At 38.9% G+C, this 20,497-nt stretch overlaps 1 protein-coding gene across 3 annotated transcripts in view; it reads right to left on the bottom strand.

The window, feature by feature from the left end:
* Positions 1-20,272, bottom strand: part of hykk.2 (hydroxylysine kinase, tandem duplicate 2) — a 34,994-nt gene extending 14,722 nt beyond the window's left edge. The window contains exons 1-4 of one of the 3 annotated variants that reach the window (XM_090235599.1): positions 19,599-19,860; positions 13,368-13,676; positions 6,211-6,251; positions 5,072-5,963 (exon numbers count right to left, since the gene is read on the bottom strand). Coding sequence is in view for 2 of the 3 variants with exons in the window: in XM_090235628.1 (XP_090091754.1) it covers positions 13,368-13,671 (304 nt within the window). In the remaining variant the exon portion in view is untranslated. Of the gene's footprint in view, positions 1-5,071; positions 5,964-6,210; positions 6,252-13,367; positions 13,677-19,598 lie in introns of all 3 variants that reach the window. The other 2 variants (XM_090235628.1, XM_021611128.3) reach the window with 2 other exon arrangements.
* Positions 20,273-20,497: the final 225 nt, after the last annotated feature.

Here is a 20,497-nt window from a genome sequence, read left to right as displayed (position 1 = left end):
AATTTCCATGAGAAGAAACTGCCTGGACACTCAACATTGTTATCATTCTCCTGGAGAAGCACAGCCCCAGCGCCGATTTGACTGGCGTCTACCTGCAATTTGAAAGGTTTCCTAAAATTTGGTGGTGCCAACACAGGTGCCAAACACAAAAGAGCCTTAACTGCATCAAATGCCTCTTGACACTGGGTGGACCAGATAAATTAAGCCTTGTCCTTCAACAGATTGGTCAGGGGGGACACTACTACTGAAAAGTTTACAGAAAGCACGATAGTACCCCGCCATTCCCAGGAAGCGCATCAGTTCTTTCTTTGTGGAGGGCTGTGGGAACTGCTTCACAGCCTGGACCTTGGCTTCCACAGGACAGACAAATCCCTGACCAACAACCTTGCCTAGGTATGTGACTGTAGCTTTGGCAAACTCACATTTTGCCAAATGAATAGTCAACCTGGCTCACACCAGTCTTTCGAACAGGGCTTGCACTCTCCAAACATGCTTCTCCCAGGAGTCTGAGTACACGACCACGTCGTCCAAATAAACGGCACACCCTTCCAGACCAGAGACCACCCGATTCATTAGCCTCTGGAAGGTGGCTGGAGCATTCCGCAAGCCATCACTGTATAAGAGAACAAACCAGACAGAGTTATAAAGGCAGCAATCTCACAAGCTCTTTTGGTAAGGGGTACTTGCCAAAATCCCTTTAAAAAAAAAAATCACATTTGCTAACATACTTTGCTGACCCAACTTGATCAATACAGTCCTCCATCCTAGGAAGAGGGTAAAGGTCTGCTTTAGTAACATTGTTAACTTTTCTATAATCAGTGCAAGGTCTGAAAGTGGAATCAGACTTTTTGACCAAAAGACAGGGTGAAGCCCAATTTGAACAAATTGGCTCCGCAATACAATTGTCCAACATATACTGCACCTCTGTTTCCAGTTTCAATCTCTTCCTCAGATACACGATAAAATCTCTTTTTGATAGGCTTAGCATCTCCGATGTCTATATCATGCTCAATTAAGTGGGTTTGCGATGGAGTGTCTGTTAGAAATATGAATAAACAATATCCTCATTTTAAATAGAACTGTAACTTACTGTTTTATTATATCTGATTAACAATATGAGTTCATAAGGGATTGTATGACACAGACAAGGAGTAATTAAAGTTAATGAACACCATTCCAACTAGGAAGAAAGAAATGGGTTGTGGATTAAGTAAACAGACAAGGTAAACAGATAAGGTAGTGATCGATAATGGTGAGTCAACAGTTAATTCAGTTGTGTGTCCTGTGTATGTGCTAGGGGGGGGTCAGAATGAACTTTTAAAGTTCCCTTTGACCCAGTCTGGAGGAGGAGATTCATTTTAGGAGCAATGAAATGACATCATGTTATTGCATTTAAACTGTTGCTCGTGGTAACGTGGGAGCGCGCTCCGAGAATAAACTCTGTTACCTATTATTGATAAGACTGGTCTCCGTCTATTTTATGCAAACAAGAATCTTATAAATTCTCATAAAATAGATTAAGGGAATTCAATTAATGAAAACATTGGTATAATTAAATTACAGTAACAGTGTCAGAAAACAAAACAGGGTAGTTTCTAATAAGAGCTATCAATTCATCACGTTTCTCAGAGTCTAAATGATCTACCAAAACCAAGGTTTTGCAAAGTCTGGGAGTTTTTCAACCGACCTTGTAAGACCTCATCCGAAACCCGTTAACGTCCTCCTCTTCTCATCCCCTCCACCAAATTAAAGCCACAAGATGCAGTGACTGGAGCAGCAGTCAACGATGACATCACCACTGGAGTGCCTTCTACTTTGCTTAGATCCCGGGAGTGATAACATTTTAACAGGTTCACTTGGCATAATTTAGAGGACTTCCTGTGACTAGGGGTTTCAATAAGAGAGTTCAAATCTGACACTTTACACAACACATTGAAAGGACCACAGTATTTTGCCTGAAAAGGTGAACTTACAAGAGGCAGAAGAGCAAGTACACGATCACCGGGACTAAACTCACGCAGCTCAGCCTGTCCGTCATATTTCAGTTTCATTTTCCGTTGAGAAGATTTTAGTTTCTTTCGCCAGTTCACCAGCCCTATACAACTTCAACCTAAAACCCATTTACATCGTTAATAAGGTTCTGAGGTGGTTCTTCAGGCAAACAACCATCCTGCAACACTGCTAAAGGCCCACGCACCTTATGACCAAACACTAAGTAATTTGGGCTAAACCCTGTGCTTTCCTGCACTACTTCACGAGCAGCTAGTAACAGCCAAGGTAACCCCTCTCAATCTGCAGCCAGTTCTGTACAATATGCACGAAGCAAGAATTTTAAAGTTTGATGAAAGCGTTCCAAAGCTCCCTGGCTCTGGGCATGGAACGCAGTAGACTTGTTGTGTTTAACTTTAAGCTGTTTGAGAACCTGAGCAAATAAATGGGAGGTAAAGTTAGACCCTAGATCTGACTGGATGATTTTTTTTAAGCACAAATGTTGAAATAAATTGAGTTAACGCTTTAACTCCTGATTTTGAAGTTATGGTACGCAACGACAAAGCTGCCGGATATCTGGTTACTTGACACATAACAGTTAATAAGTAACTATGACCTGACTTGGACCTTGGTAAAGGCCCAACACAATCGATAATAAGATGCTCAAAAGGTTGCCCTATGGCTGGTATTGGATACAAAGGTGCTGGCAATACAACCTGGTTTGGCTTGCTTGTGCGCTGACACGTATCACAAGTTGCAATAAACTGAGATACATCCCGCTTTAAACGAGCCCAGAAAAAATAACGAAGTATACGATCAGAAGTTTTACGAACACCCATATGACCTGCCACATCACCATGTGAAGTTTGCAACACTTTATTTGGCAAAGTAGTAGGTACAACTATTTGAAAGACTGGTTCTCCTAGTGTGGAACCCATTTCCTGACCAACAGCCCAACAAGAAGAAAATAACACTGAGCACTATTCGTCACCACTGAATCAGGAACTACTTTATCAAACAGATCAGCCAAGTTAGTATCGGCCTTTTGCTCAGCCATCAATGAATCTCTAGAACTAGTCAACTGTTCTGTCTGGAGTTTGACCGGCAACTCAAGACTTTCTGGCTTACTCTCAATCTCCTTACGAGAGGCCGCGCGGGTAACCGCACAAACGGGAAATAGCTCAGGAGACATAGTTTTGATCCCTCGATTCCCTTGCAGGTGACACTGAAGGTTGCTTCTTACAGATGTTTAGTTTGCCATCTGCCCACACCTTACTACCTGCCAAGTCATTCCCCAAAATTATGTGGACTCCCTCTACTGGCAACTGGGGTCTAACCCCAACATCTACATAACCCTCTACCAGACCACATTTTAGGGTAACTTCATGTAAAGGACAAGAGAATGGAACTAAACCCATACCACATACCAGTACACAACTGCCAGTATCAGACTCTTTAGAGAACGGCAAAACATATTCCAGAATAAAATAATCTAAAGTTCCAGTGTCTCTTAAGATCTTGATTGAAACATTTTGGTTGCCGTCTACCAGGGACACTACACCATCTGAAATAAAGGCTGAAACATCAGTGGGAAGACTGAGAATCAAACTCAACTAGTGGCTGAAAAAGCTCACCCTTGGAGTCAGAGGCTGTAACAGGAGCTGCCATCACAGCAGGTTTAACTTGACCTGACTTTTTTTTATTTAAGCAGAGGACAATCTTTCTTCCAATGTCCTTCAACTAAACAGTAGCGACAGGTATTAGCATTAACCGGTGATTTAAGTCCTCCAGACCCAAACTTCTGCTGAGGTCTTTGGAAAGAAGCCCCAGAAAAAGGTGACCTACTAGTCCTAGGAATAAAGTTATTTTTAATGTCACCGTTTGACTCAAAATACCATTCATGTGTTAGCCTGTACTCATCTGCAAGGACTGCTGCATCACTTGGAGACTTAACTTTACGTTCATTCATGTATGTAGCAACCTGGTCAGACACAGAAGTTTTGAACTGTTCTAACAATCAAATTAGACAGACCCTCAAAAGTACTAACTTCAGAAGCTGTACACCAACGATTAAATGCAGAAGTCAAATCACGAACCAACTCAGAATAGGTTTGTGAATCTAACTTTTTCCTGTAACGAAAACATTGACGATATGCCTCTGGCACAAGCTCATAGACCTTCAGAACTGCTGATTTAACTTTAGCAAAAATTACACTGTCAGCTACATTCAGTGCTGTAAAAGCCTCACGTGCTTTACCTGTAAGTACACATTGCAACAACAGTCATGTCCAAATCTGACCAAGCTCTAGCTTCCGCAATACGCTCAAATAAAGCAATGTCTGGATCTGACTCAAATTTAGGCAACAAAGATTCTGTGAAACAAACTGTGGTAGTCCTTCTGGTCTATTAGCATTTCTCAATCGCTCTCTCTCTAACTGCATTTGCAACAGATCCCTTTGCTGCTCAAAAGTTAAAAGGGCTAGACTGAAAACTTGCACCCTCACTACTAGCAGACTGACCCCAAAAAAACACCCATTTCTCTAAGACCCTGCTTTAATCTAGTTTTAACAGTCTAATTTTTGTATCAACAATCTCAATCTGATAATGTTCAGCAATTTCAATTAACTGCTCCTTAGTACACAATTCGAAGGCTACCTCTGAAGGAGCTTGAACAAAACTACTCAAAATGGAAGACATTTTCCTCAACCAATACAACTATTACAAATGCAAAAAAAAAAAAAAAAAAAAAAATATATATATATATATATATATATGTATTAAAAAAACTCGCCTGCTGTCAGTCTGGGTTCAAGGACAGGAGCCACACCACTGTCCTCCAAAAACAACTAACTGGCCCTGGTCTTCGTGGTAGCCTGTAGAATGTGCATTCAAGTAGAGGCCTACACTGAACAAAATATAATTTTATATATATATATTTATTAAAAAGCGCCACTGGACAATGAGTGCTTATATATATATATATATATATATATATATATATATATCATAGAGTTAGGCTTCAGAACCAAGTGCAAGATTAGTTTGTGCATCACTGTTTTGAACTACGATCAGTCAGACCTACTGTCATTCAGGATGTCTTGAATCAATTGACCTTCTTTTCCAAAAACATTTCAGTCATTTTGATTGTCTTTTTCATCGACTTTTCTTTACTTCCTAGAGTCCGTTGTACTGCTTCTCCTCACCCTTTATCAACTTTTCTATTTTTCCCCATTCGGTCTCATCTCCTTTTCTACTGCCCATGGTATATCTTGAAGCACTCAATGTGCAGTCACACACATAGGTAGTACGTTTGTCACAATGACGACTTCTCTGGAACCAGTGCATCGTGCTGATTGGCCAGTGAGAAGCTTTGTCATATCATGCCTGATCTTCAACAGTAGCAGCCAGTAAAGATCTCCTTCCATGGCTCAGTGGTTTCGTGCCAAATGTTTGCACATTTGGGCTGTGTACTATGTGTTTTGGAATCACATCAGTGGCAGGCCTCTTCGATCGTTTGAACGCTCAATCTTTATTTTTGACCACCTGCAGCTTTTCCCTTGGCTCTTCTGGCTGACACCTATGGCTTGTAGAGGCCCTTGGCTCTTCTGACTGGACCCTATGGCGGGTAGAGGCCCTTGGCTCTTCTGGCTGAACCCTCTGGCGGGTAGAGGCCCTTGGCTCTTCTGGCTGAACCCTCTGGCGGGTAGAGGCCCTTGGCTCTTCATTACCAACAATGGAGGGGGGTAGGTCATCATCACTGATAACGTTGTTCCTGTCATGATCTGTTTGCATAGGTTCAGCATATGCATTCAACAGCCTGGCTGGCAAATGGCCTGTCCATAGTCCATATCTGACCCATCGCTATCACATTCACTCAGGACAGCATCTTTCCCATTTTGAGGGATAACTGCAATGTTGCCTTGTCTGGGCAGTCACCTAGATCCAACATATCCAGAACTGGACTCAAAGTCAAACTAAAAGAAAGAACAGAGTGGAAGGTTAGGTAGAACAAGAACTATGTAGGTGTATAACTGTGTGTATACCAAGATGCACTGCGTTATCTCGCCGGTCACTATTGTTGCCGTCAACATGTTTACACATTCTACGACCACACTGAACAAAGTTGAGTAATTGCAAATGCATATATCAAAACTAGACACCTTAAAGATGGTGTGTACCAAAAAATTTTGTCCTAACTTAATGTTAACATACTTTACTAACCTTTAGTTTGGGAGCTTTGATGCAGCCATCCTCTTCTCATGCTGCAACCAGGAAGTAAACAGCTCTGGTCATGTGACAATTTACACTAAACATGTGACACTGCACATCATTCATTGAGACCCGTTATTATTTCAATATTTCATGGAAATGCATTGATATGTCATTCAGTAACATTTTTAGAGCCTTATAACTGAAGACGTTTTTTTACGGTCACTATTGTGACTGATGGGATTAAATAGGATAACTACACATGGTTGTTGATATTAGTTTATCTAGCGTTGCATATAAATCGATACAGTGCGCATTCGCGAAAAAGGACTGTCGTTGCGCCAACGTGTACCTAACCATAAACATCAATGCCTTTCTTAAAATCATATATTTTTTAAACCTGCATATTTAGCTAAGAGAAATCAAGGATAGCAAGCAATATTAACCAGGTGAAATTGTGTCACTTCTCTTGCGTTCATTGCACGCAGAATCAGGGTATATGCAACAGTTTGGGCTGCCTGGCTCGTTGCAAACTAATTTGCCAGAATTTTACATATTATTATTTTATTATTATAAAAATAATAATTTAAAGGGGAGGATCAGCTTAATATTGCAGAAAGAATATTGGTTCCATCAATGTAATTGTCTGCATCATTTCCAATCCCCCATATATTTTTGGGGTAAATATATCCATACACACATATATACATACATACACGCATATATACATAACTATATAGACATACCTATATAGACATACATACTTTTTTAAAAGAATATACCTTTATTATTATTCCCTGCAAACCCTACCGCCGATCCCCCAATTAAACACTTCGGCTTTTACCTTCAATTTATACATATTACACACATTTTACTGACACAGTCTATTTTACAATAGTTATTTTTTGTTTTTAGTCCTTCCTCTATTTCTGATGTCCATCCAGTTTGATTTCCATTTGTAACTGTGATATTTCACAAAAGTTCTGAACCTATATACATTTTACAGACCTGTATGTTTTACATGGTTTATCTTGTTATTAGTCCCACCCTTCAGCTCCATTCAACCTCTCCCATCTATCTCTCAACATCATCCATTTTGGATTTCTATTTGCCATATATTTTTCAACTGTGCTGTGATGCTTCACAAACAGAATGAACCTTTTTATGTTAATGTTATAACATTATTAATGTTATAATGACATAACATTGAAGGTTGTGCAATGTAACAGGAATATTTAGACTGATGGATGCCACCCGTTAGATAAAATACGGAACGGTTTCCGGATTCGACCATATTAATGACCAAAGGCTCGTATTTCTGTGTGTTATTATGTTATAATTAAGTCTATGATTTGATAGAGCAGTCTGACTGAGCGATGGTAGGCACCAATAGGCTCGTAAGCATTCATTCAAACAGCACTTTAGTGTGTTTTGCCAGCAGCTCTGTTGTTTATGACTTCAAGACTATCAACTCCCGAGATTAGGCTGGTGTAACGATGTGATGTGAAGTGGCTAGCTAGTTAGAGGGGTGCGCGTTAATAGTGTTTCAAACTTCACTCGCTCTGAGACTTGGAGTAGTCGTTCCCCTTCCTCTGTATGGGTAACGCTGCTTCGAGGGTGGCTGTTGTCGTTGTGTTCCTGGTTCGAGCCCAGGTAGGAGCGAGGAGAGGAACGGAAGCTATACTGTTACACTGGCAATACTAAAGTGACTATAAGAACATCCAATAGTCAAAGGTATATGAAATACAAATCGTATAAAGAGAAATAGTCCTATAATTCCTATAATAACTACAACCTAAAATGTATTCTGCAGTAGTTTATGTGTCGGGGGGCTAGGGTCAGTCTGTTATATCTGGAGTACTTCTCCTGTCTTATCCGGTGTCCTGTGTGAATTTAAGTATGCTCTCTCTAAGTCTCTCTTTCTCTCGGAGGACCTGAGCCCTAGGACCATGCCTCAGGACTACCTGGCATGATGACTCCTTGCTGTCCCCAGTCCACTTGGCTGTGCTGCTGCTTCAGTTTCAACTGTTCTGCCTGCGGCTATGGAACCCTGACCTGTTCACCAGACGGAGAGACAGCAGGAGTGGTAGAGATACTCTTAATGATCGGCTATGAAAAGCCAGCTGACATTTACTCCTGAGCTGCTGACTTGTTGCACCCTCGACAACTACTGTGATTATTATTATTATTATTATTATTATTATTATTATTATAATACCATGCTGGTCATTTATGAACATTTCAACATCTTGGCCATGTTCTGATATAATCTCCACCAGAAGAGGCCAGAAGCCAGAAGAGGACTGGCCACCCCTCATAGCCTGGTTCCTCTCTAGGTTTCTTCCTAGGTTTTGGCCTTTCTAGGGAGTTTTTCCTAGCCACCGTGCTTCTACACCTGCATTGCTTGCTGTTTGGGGGTTTTAGGCTGGGTTTCTGTACAGCACTTTGAGATATCAGCTGATATAAGAAGGGCTTTATAAATAAATTAGATTTGAAGATTCTAGGCGAAATGCCAGGGGAATGGATTCTAAAGTTAACACATTTAAATATGGCCAAACACTCCTTGCAAACTCAGAAGGCCTTAGGGTTTGTTTAAATCATTAGATATTTTAGGGTATTTTTTTTAAGACATTTACATTTTATGTCATCTTATTCTGGAATGGAATTCTAGAATGAACAAAAGAAGGGGTCACGAGGAATTAGAATAGGGGTTACCAAACCTAAAAATAACAACTTCTTTTTTTATGTGGTGCGGTGGTTATGGAGAACCACATGGGGAAAAGGAGACCAGTGAATCGTTAGACTTGGTGGAGAGATACCGTAGCCGTGTTGCGGGATTTGTTGGAAGGGGTCTTTTCAATGCAGTTAAATTGGGTATGCAGGAGGATGGAAGTGTTTTGTAGGAGGTAATTAAATGGTTTCCGGAGGACAGGGAGAGAAAAAATATCCTAATGAGAAATGATTTCATTATAAATTAACGGAACAGTGGGATTTAATTATAAAATTTATGAGAAATCACCCGTCTCTATCAAAATTGTACCATTACTTTAGATTATTATTTCCGTAGGGAGTTATAATTCTAAGTTGATTAGTTATTTGAATTTGTTTATTTTTGATTTAACATGGGGGGGGGGTTTGTCACATGAGCAAAAGTGGAAAATGACCAGTTCCCTGAGGTCCTGGTCTTGGGGTACTTATACAGTGGTACTGTGTTCAGGCTGCATATGGAAAGGGAAATATATGTTAATAAGGGATAACAGTTATTTCAAATGGATTGTGATATATGTATTGCTGATTTTGTGTGTTTTGATACAAACGCCACCAGATTGGGATCATGGAGTGGGAATTCTGCGAGGGGTTAGGGTGCTAACTTCATGATCTGGTAACTCTTCCTAGAGGTCGCCAGTAGAATAAGGGAGTACGGACTACTTTAGAAAATGGTTTTAGCAGGAACGGTATGTTATGCTTTTTGACATTTGTCTTAGAGATGTTACTAAGAAAAGGTTAATGTCATAATTCGTCATATAGTCAAGGTTTGTCTAGTTTCCTGAAACAAATGTACTGAACTTAACTGTTATGATCTGTGCTTTTTGAGGTTATCATGGAAGGTAACGTCAGATTGTGTCTTAATGCACGGTAGGAATAATTTGACCATAGACAGTGCGTGTAAACCTCAAAACCCTCCCTAACCGGCTGAAGAAAGAGTGACAAAGGCAGGCAATGAGAGACAGTGACCTTTACCACTCCTATCTGAGTCCGAGCCATAAACCAGGGCGGGGTGCTGAGAGAGCGTGTGGAGTGAGTGTGGAGAGAGAGAGAACAAGCTCAGGTGAGAGACTTGTGTACATGGGGGAAACAGAGGCATCTACTTGGATATTAAAATCGGGACATTATCAAGGGCCATGAAATGTGACAGGCAAATGTTACAAGTGCCGTTGGGAAAATGAACTCTAAACGATACCTGAAGAAGACACCCTAGAATGATAAGTGCCGAGTGAAGGAAGGGGGGGGGGGGGGGTCTTTACCAGGCCACTCATGACAGGAAAAGAGGGACAAAGGGGGGCTGTATTGAGAAGAGTTGTGACCAACAATAAAAAGTTGTTTATAAATGTTTGTTCTAACAGGGATGATCTGTGCTAGGTTGATAAACTGGAATTAGAGCCCTAGACGCAAATGTCAGCACTGAGTTCTGTCATTCTACATTCGGGTTGGATAATTTATAAAATGCTTTAGTTGTGATTGGGGTACAGCGAGAGAGAGGATTGCTAAAGCACAATGAGGGGTAGAAGTGTCACCCCGAGGGAAAGTGGTTTGTTTGGGGGAAATGGATGACAGCTTGGGGGTGGAAGGGGGGAATGGATGACAGCTTGGGACGAAGTGTCATCCTGAGGGAAAGTGGTTTGTTCGGGGGAAATGGATGACAGCTTGGGACGAAGTGTCACCCCGAGGGAAAGTGGTTTGTTTGGGGGAAATGGATGACAGCTTGGGGGGGGGGGGGGAAGGGGGGGAATGGATGACAGCTTGGGACGACCATGGAAGTTTTTAGTTTTACCCTGTATTCAGAGTTTTAATGTTACATCGCATCAATGGATGGTGCTAAGTTATTAAACATGTACTTTCTTTCTCTCTTTCCTTTTCAAGCCAATATGTTTTTAGGTTTCGTGGAATATGAGGGTGTTCATTGTTCCAGAGGAGGGAATTATGTATATTGACTAACTTATTTGAGAATGTGTTAGTATGTTTATAACTGTCGAAAATGCATTAGGAGTATAGTGTGTTATGGGTTAGATGTAATAATAGAGTATAGTGTGTTATGGGTTAGATGTAATGATAGAGTATAGTGTGTTATGGGTTAGATGTAATGATAGAGTATAGTGTGTTATGGGTTAGATGTAATGATAGAGTATAGTATAGTGTGTTATGGGTTAGATGTAATGATAGAGTATAGTATAGTGTGTTATGGGTTAGATGTAATGATAGAGTATAGTGTGTTATGGGTTAGATGTAATGATAGAGTATAGTATAGTGTGTTATGGGTTAGATGTAATGATAGAGTATAGTATAGTGTGTTATGGGTTAGATGTAATGATAGAGTATAGTGTGTTATGGGTTAGATGTAATGATAGAGTATAGTATAGTGTGTTATGGGTTAGATGTAATGATAGAGTATAGTGTGTTATGGGTTAGATGTAATAATAGAGTATAGTGTGTTATGGGTTAGATGTAATAATAGAGTATAGTGTGTTATGGGTTAGATGTAATGATAGAGTATAGTATAGTGTGTTATGGGTTAGATGTAATGATAGAGTACAGTGTGTTATGGGTTAGATGTAATGATAGAGTATAGTATAGTGTGTTATGGGTTAGATGTAATGATAGAGTATAGTATAGTGTGTTATGGGTTAGATGTAATGATAGAGTATAGTGTGTTATGGGTTAGATGTAATGATAGAGTATAGTGTGTTATGGGTTAGATGTAATAATAGAGTATAGTGTGTTATGGGTTAGATGTAATGATAGAGTATAGTGTGTTATGGGTTAGATGTAATGATAGAGTATAGTGTGTTATGGGTTAGATGTAATAATAGAGTATAGTGTGTTATGGGTTAGATGTAATGATAGAGTATAGTGTGTTATGGGTTAGATGTAATGATGTAATGATAGAGTATAGTGTGTTATGGGTTAGATGTGGTGATAGAGGAGTATAGTGTGTTATGGGTTAGATGTAATGATAGAGTATAGTATAGTGTGTTATGGGTTAGATGTAATGATAGAGTATAGTGTGTTATGGGTTAGATGTAATGATAGAGGAATATAGTGTGTTATGGGTTAGATGTAGTGATAGAGGAGTATAGTGTGTTATGGGTTAGATGTAATGATAGAGTATAGTGTGTTATGGGTTAGATGTAGTGCTAGAGTATAGTGTGTTATGGGTTAGATGTAGTGATAGAGTATAGTGTGTTATGGGTTAGATGTAGTGATAGAGTATAGTGTGTTATGGGTTAGATGTAATGATAGAGGAGTATAGTGTGTTATGGGTTAGATGTAGTGATAGAGGAGTATAGTGTGTTATGGGTTAGATGTAATGATAGAGGAGTATAGTGTGTTATGGGTTAGATGTAGTGATAGAGTATAGTGTGTTATGGGTTAGATGTAATGATAGAGTATAGTGTGTTATGGGTTAGATGTAGTGATAGAGGAGTATAGTGTGTTATGGGTTAGATGTAGTGATAGAGTATAGTGTGTTATGGGTTAGATGTAGTGATAGAGTATAGTGTGTTATGGGTTAGATGTAATGATAGAGTACAGTGTGTTATGGGTTAGATGTAGTGATAGAGTATAGTGTGTTATGGGTTAGATGTAATGGTAGAGTATAGTGTGTTATGGGTTAGATGTAGTGATAGAGTATAGTGTGTTATGGGTTAGATGTAGTGATAGAGTATAGTGTGTTATGGGTTAGATGTAATGATAGAGTACAGTGTGTTATGGGTTAGATGTAGTGATAGAGTATAGTGTGTTATGGGTTAGATGTAATGATAGAGGAGTATAGTGTGTTATGGGTTAGATGTAATGGTAGAGTATAGTGTGTTATGGGTTAGATGTAATGATAGAGTATAGTGTATTATGGGTTAGATGTAGTGATAGAGTATAGTGTGTTATGGGTTAGATGTAATGATAGAGTATATAGTGTGTTATGGGTTAGATGTAGTGATAGAGTATAGTGTGTTATGGGTTAGATGTAATGATAGAGTATTTCTAGGTGAACCCAAAGTTTTGAATGGTAGCATAACACACTGTATATTGTATCAAAAACAATTCTATTGATTTCGATATGGGCAATTCCGTACAAGATTGGCCAAAAGACTTTTATGTTTTGGATCATCCTGAAATTAAATCCATAGAAAGGTCGTTTGGGTTTAATTTCAATGGATTTCATTTCAGGAAGATCCAAAACATTAGAAATATCTTTGCGTCACTCCCGTATGGAATGCCCTATACGTGCCCATTTCTACTAAATAGATTGAGTAAGTACCAGGAAGAGAAAACCAGCTGACACTGATTTTTGTTAATAGGCCTTTACATGCAACTAAACCATGATCATACAGTAACATCTGGTGATTCCCAGAGCATATCCCAAAGGCTCAGTCTTGTGTGAGCTTCATACATACCGATGTCCTCCAGGCTCATGACTTGTCCTGAGGTGGCGGGGAGGACAGTCTGGGCAGGAAGCCCCCTCTCGTGCAGGAAGGTCATTGCATGAGTCTGCAGCTCCAGCAGAGTGGGGTTCTGACTGTCCTCAGAGTTCATTACCTTCAGGACGTACTCGTTGTCCTCACTGACCACCAAGTGGAAGTTCTGGTCATCGTAGCTGGGCAGCGGGTGAATCTGGGACGGCGTCAAGTCAAAGAGCCTCTTCACTAGCTCAGACACCTGTAGATGGCTGAGGTTTGGTTTAGATTCCGCTAATGCCATTGATGCTACAGAGAAGGAATGCAAAGAAAAAAGGTCACGACAGGGGTGTAATCATTAGTCCAAATTAGTTTAAAACGAGAGTTTCTATTGGACCAATTCAGGTAGGTCCCTCCCCGTTTCGTTCCATTTAATTCAGTTTAAGAAACATTCTGGAACAGAATTGACGTAATGAATATACCCAAGAAAAATCTTAGACTGAAAAATATTTGGGGCGGCAGGGTAGCCTAGCGGTTGGAGCGTTGGACTAGTAACCGAAAGGTTGCAAGTTCAAATCCCCAAGCTGACATCTGTCGTTCTGCACCTGACTTGCCTAGTTAAAAATACACATATAAAAACATCTCGAATGCAATTGTGATTATTTTAGTGATAGAGGAGTATAGTGTGTTATGGGTTAGATGTAATGATAGAGGAGTATAGTGTGTTATGGGTTAGATGTAGTGATAGAGTATAGTGTGTTATGGGTTAGATGTAGTGATAGAGGAGTATAGTGTGTTATGGGTTAGATGTAGTGATAGAGGAGTATAGTGTGTTATGGGTTAGATGTAATGATAGAGTATAGTGTGTTATGGGTTAGATGTAGTGATAGAGTATAGTGTGTTATGGGTTAGATGTAGTGATAGAGGAGTATAGTGTGTTATGGGTAAGATGTAATGGTAGAGTATAATGTGTTATGGGTTAGATGTAATGATAGAGTATAGTGTATTATGGGTTAGATGTAGTGATAGAGTATAGTGTGTTATGGGTTAGATGTAATAATAGAGTATAGTGTGTTATGGGTAAGATGTAATGATATAGGAGTATAGTGTGTTATGGGTAAGATGTAATGATAGAGGAGTATAGTGTGTTATGGGTTAGATGTAATGATAGAGGAGTATAGTGTGTTATGGGTTAGATGTAATGATAGAGTATAGTGTGTTATGGGTTAGATGTAGTGATAGAGGAGTATAGTGTGTTATGGGTTAGATGTAGTGATAGAGTATAGTGTGTTATGGGTTAGATGTAATGATAGAGGAGTATAGTGTGTTATGGGTTAGATGTAGTGATAGAGTATAGTGTGTTATGGGTTAGATGTAGTGATAGAGTATAGTGTGTTATGGGTTAGATGTAGTGATAGAGGAGTATAGTGTGTTATGGGTTAGATGTAATGATAGAGGAGTATAGTGTGTTATGGGTTAGATGTAGTGATAGAGTATAGTGTGTTATGGGTTAGATGTAATGATAGAGTATAGTGTGTTATGGGTTAGATGTAGTGATAGAGGAGTATAGTGTGTTATGGGTTAGATGTAGTGATAGAGGAGTATAGTGTGTTATGGGTTAGATGTAATGATATAGGAGTATAGTGTGTTATGGGTAAGATGTAATGATAGAGGAGTATAGTGTGTTATGGGTTAGATGTAATGATAGAGGAGTATAGTGTGTTATGGGTTAGATGTAATGGTAGAGTATAGTGTGTTATGGGTTAGATGTAATGATAGAGTATAGTGTATTATGGGTTAGATGTAGTGATAGAGTATAGTGTGTTATGGGTTAGATGTAATGATAGAGTATAGTGTGTTATGGGTTAGATGTAATGGTAGAGTATAGTGTGTTATGGGTTAGATGTAGTGATAGAGTATATAGTGTGTTATGGGTTAGATGTAGTGATAGAGTATAGTGTGTTATGGGTTAGATGTAGTGATAGAGGAGTATAGTGTGTTATGGGTTAGATGTAGTGATAGAGTATAGTGTGTTATGGGTTAGATGTAGTGATAGAGGAGTATAGTGTGTTATGGGTTAGATGTAATGATAGAGGAGTATAGTGTGTTATGGGTTAGATGTAATGGTAGAGTATAGTGTGTTATGGGTTAGATGTAATGATAGAGTATAGTGTATTATGGGTTAGATGTAGTGATAGAGTATAGTGTGTTATGGGTTAGATGTAATGATAGAGTACAGTGTGTTATGGGTTAGATGTAGTGATAGAGTATAGTGTGTTATGGGTTAGATGTAATGATAGAGGAGTATAGTGTGTTATGGGAAAGATGTAATGATAGAGGAGTATAGTGTGTTATGGGTTAGATGTAATGATAGAGGAGTATAGTGTGTTATGGGAAAGATGTAGTGATAGAGGAGTATAGTGTGTTATGGGTTAGATGTAATGATAGAGGAGTATAGTGTGTTATGGGAAAGATGTAATGATAGAGGAGTATAGTGTGTTATGGGTTAGATGTAGTGATAGAGGAGTATAGTGTGTTATGGGTTAGATGTAATGATAGAGTATAGTGTGTTATGGGTTAGATGTAGTGATAGAGGAGTATAGTGTGTTATGGGTTAGATGTAGTGATAGAGGAGTATAGTGTGTTATGGGTTAGATGTAATGATAGAGGAGTATAGTGTGTTATGGGTTAGATGTAATGATAGAGTATAGTGTGTTATGGGTTAGATGTAGTGATAGAGGAGTATAGTGTGTTATGGGTTAGATGTAATGATAGAGGAGTATAGTGTGTTATGGGTTAGATGTAGTGATAGAGTATAGTGTGTTATGGGTTAGATGTAGTGATAGAGTATAGTGTGTTATGGGTTAGATGTAGTGATAGAGTATAGTGTGTTATGGGTTAGATGTAGTGATAGAGTATAGTGTGTTATGGGTTAGATGTAGTGATAGAGGAGTATAGTGTGTTATGGGTTAGATGTAGTGCTAGAGTATAGTGTGTTATGGGTTAGATGTAGTGATAGAGTATAGTGTGTTATGGGTTAGATGTAGTGATAGAGGAGTATAGTGTGTTATGGGTTAGATGTAATGATAGAGGAGTATAGTGTGTTATGGGTTAGATGTAATGATAGAGGAGTATAGTGTGTTATGGGTTAGATGTAATGATAGAGTATAGTGTGTTATGGGTTAGATGTAGTGATAGAGTATAGTGTGTTATGGGTTAGATGTAATGATAGAGTATAGTGTGTTATGGGTTAGATGTAGTGATAGAGTATAGTGTGTTATGGGTTAGATGTAGTGATAGAGTATAGTGTGTTATGGGTTAGATGTAGTGATAGAGTATAGTGTGTTATGGGTTAGATGTAATGATGTAATGATAGAGTATAGTGTGTTATGGGTTAGATGTAGTGATAGAGGAGTATAGTGTGTTATGGGTTAGATGTAGTGATAGAGTATAGTGTGTTATGGGTTAGATGTAGTGATAGAGTATAGTGTGTTATGGGTTAGATGTAATGATAGAGTATAGTGTGTTATGGGTTAGATGTAATGATAGAGTATAGTGTGTTATGGGTTAGATGTAGTGATAGAGTATAGTGTGTTATGGGTTAGATGTAGTGATAGAGTATAGTGTGTTATGGGTTAGATGTAGTGATAGAGTATAGTGTGTTATGGGTTAGATGTAATGATGTAATGATAGAGTATAGTGTGTTATGGGTTAGATGTAGTGATAGAGGAGTATAGTGTGTTATGGGTTAGATGTAATGATAGAGTACAGTGTGTTATGGGTTAGATGTAGTGATAGAGTATAGTGTGTTATGGGTTAGATGTAGTGATAGAGGAGTATAGTGTGTTATGGGTTAGATGTAATGATAGAGTATAGTGTGTTATGGGTTAGATGTAATGATAGAGTATAGTGTGTTATGAGTTAGATGTAGTGATAGAGTATAGTGTGTTATGGGTTAGATGTAGTGATATAGGAGTATAGTGTGTTATGGGTTAGATGTAGTGATAGAGGAGTATAGTGTGTTATGGGTTAGATGTAATGATAGAGTATAGTGTGTTATGGGTTAGATGTAATGATAGAGTATAGTGTGTTATGGGTTAGATGTAATGATAGAGTATAGTGTGTTATGGGTTAGATGTAGTGATAGAGTATAGTGTGTTATGGGTTAGATGTAGTGATATAGGAGTATAGTGTGTTATGGGTTAGATGTAGTGATAGAGGAGTATAGTGTGTTATGGGTTAGATGTAGTGATATAGGAGTATAGTGTGTTATGGGTTAGATGTAGTGATAGAGGAGTATAGTGTGTTATGGGTTAGATGTAATGAGAGAGGAGTACAGTGTATTATGGGTTAGATGTAGTGATAGAGTATAGTGTGTTATGGGTTAGATGTAGTGATAGAGGAGTATAGTGTGTTATGGGTTAGATGTAGTGATAGAGTATAGTGTGTTATGGGTTAGATGTAATGATAGAGGAGTATAGTGTGTTATGGGTAAGATGTAATGATAGAGGAGTATAGTGTGTTATGGGTTAGATGTAGTGATAGAGTATAGTGTGTTATGGGTTAGATGTAGTGATAGAGGAGTATAGTGTGTTATGGGTTAGATGTAATGATAGAGTATAGTGTGTTATGGGTTAGATGTAGTGATAGAGGAGTATAGTGTGTTATGGGTTAGATGTAATGATAGAGTATAGTGTGTTATGGGTTAGATGTAGTGATAGAGGAGTATAGTGTGTTATGGGTTAGATGTAATGATAGAGGAGTATAGTGTGTTATGGGTAAGATGTAATGATAGAGGAGTATAGTGTGTTATGGGTTAGATGTAGTGATAGAGTATAGTGTGTTATGGGTTAGATGTAATGATAGAGGAGTATAGTGTGTTATGGGTTAGATGTAGTGATAGAGGAGTATAGTGTGTTATGGGTTAGATGTAGTGCTAGAGTATAGTGTGTTATGGGTTAGATGTAGTGATAGAGTACAGTGTGTTATGGGTTAGATGTAGTGATAGAGTACAGTGTGTTATGGGTTAGATGTAGTGATAGAGGAGTATAGTGTGTTATGGGTTAGATGTAATGAGAGGAGTATAGTGTGTTATGGGTTAGATGTAATGAGAGGAGTACAGTGTGTTATGGGTTAGATGTAGTGATAGAGTATAGTGTGTTATGGGTTAGATGTAATGATAGAGGAGTACAGTGTGTTATGGGTTAGATGTAGTAGATGTAGTACTTTCTAATCTAAAACAACTAGCTAACTGTTTTGTCATTTTCTGGTAACACAAACATTGTTAAATGTAAAGGACAATCCTAGCTATCAAGATAGTTAACATGCCAAGGCACATGAGAGATTTGAAAAGTAAAAGAAAGAAAAGTACAGCCACATTTGCTTCGCTGCAACCCGAATCTAGAAACCTTCGACATTGCTATCAGAATAGGATAATCGCATTGAAATTACGGGTCTAGACGCGCATAACTCGCTTTGTTTTTCCAGATCTGGCAGGGCTACATTGTGTGCAGATTTCTCACTCTGGACGCAATCAGGCTACCGAAAACACATACAGTGGGCGACGTTATCAGCACTCCTCCAGCAAGTGGCACAAGTCTCCAGAAAACGTGTGTTTTGGAACCGAGGCACCTTTTCATTAGAACTAGTTCCTAGACTCATAAATACTAGACGTCTAGCTAACATTAAGAAAAACTATTTATTTTGTTGTTGGGTCTAGACTTCTGCTAACCCTTTTTAAAAGCCCTTTAGCGTTGCTTGCTAGCCACATAGGTCAGCTGGCTATTTAGCTACAGCCATCAAGTAGTTGTTATGTCATCATATTTAGCCTATTCCACCGTTTGTTGAATGCATCCTGGCCACTTGCACATAGTGTGTGAATTGGGTAATCCGGACACATTGACTCGTTCGTAATTCCGTGGTCAGAATTATGTTCAGAATACTAAAGACGACATGAACTGTCAAGTCTACACATGGCCAAGGTTGTATCGAAGCTAGGCTACATACTGTAGGCTTCCATTCAAACTTAAACGTAGCTATAATGTAAAGGGTTGTGGGACAATTCATATGCTTAGCTACATTTACTGTCTGCTAATAGTAATAATAATTAGTTAGCTAAAAACTGGTGATAAAAGTTAGGGTCGCCTCTAACAAAAATAAATTCACATGACTGGACAGCTTTACTTTCACAAAACACATTTGTCTTCACATTGCCAAAGTTAAATCACTCACCTGCGAGCACTGCAAATGTAGTTACCAATAACTAGAGCAGTAGCATGTAATTGTATAGTCTTCACAATGGTTTGAAAGCCTCACTTTGTCCACCGGTGACATAACTGAGTGTGACGTCACTTCAGACGCAAAAGAAGTTGCTTAAGACCCACAGTATTTTGCAATGTTTTTTTTTTTTTAAGGACACACACATTTCTCAAAATAATGTATCTCTTCTAAATCATTTCAAATTGTCTTATATTCTGTTTTGTTTACTGACTTGACTGACTAATACATGTGTCTAGGCAAGTCAGTTAAGAACAAATTCCTATCTACAGTGACGGCCTACACCGGTCAAACCCAGATGACGCTGGGCCAATTGTGCGCCGCCCTATGGGACTCCCAATCACGGCCGGTTGTGATACAGCCTGAATGGGTCACATGTCTGGTGAGTATGCAGGCCACGGAAGAACTTGGACATTTTCAGCTTCCAGGAATTGTGTAGAGATCCTTGTGACATGGGGCCAAGCCTTATCATGCTGAAACATGAAGTGATGTAGGAATTCCTGAGAATAAAATATTTTTCATCGAGTGTTGGTAAGAAGAGTCCCTACAAATATAATTAAATGATTACTCTATTCAACTATGGCAAAGATACTTATATGTTTCCCATTTCTTCTGTGTCTGGTATGTGTTACTGGCTAGCTAGGTTTTCAGCCAGCATGAAATAAAAGGAGGGGAAGGTCGTTCAAACCTCTGACGCATTTGTCATGTTAACACATTCGTCACTGCTGCTGTGAACTGTTTCACAAGAGACATGGCAAACGGGAGATGTACAAAAATGTTTACACCATTGATGCAATTTCAATGTTGTTTGAGTTGCTTTGTGTATCACCAAATTTGCTTGAGATGATTTTACT

The sequence above is a fragment of the Oncorhynchus mykiss genome, chromosome 1 (genome assembly GCF_057628025.1).
Source record: "Oncorhynchus mykiss isolate SJ-2025 chromosome 1, ASM5762802v1, whole genome shotgun sequence".
Classification (NCBI taxonomy): domain Eukaryota; kingdom Metazoa; phylum Chordata; class Actinopteri; order Salmoniformes; family Salmonidae; genus Oncorhynchus; species Oncorhynchus mykiss.
Note: the sequence above shows the minus strand (reverse complement) of the source record. Positions and strands in the feature narration are given on the sequence as shown.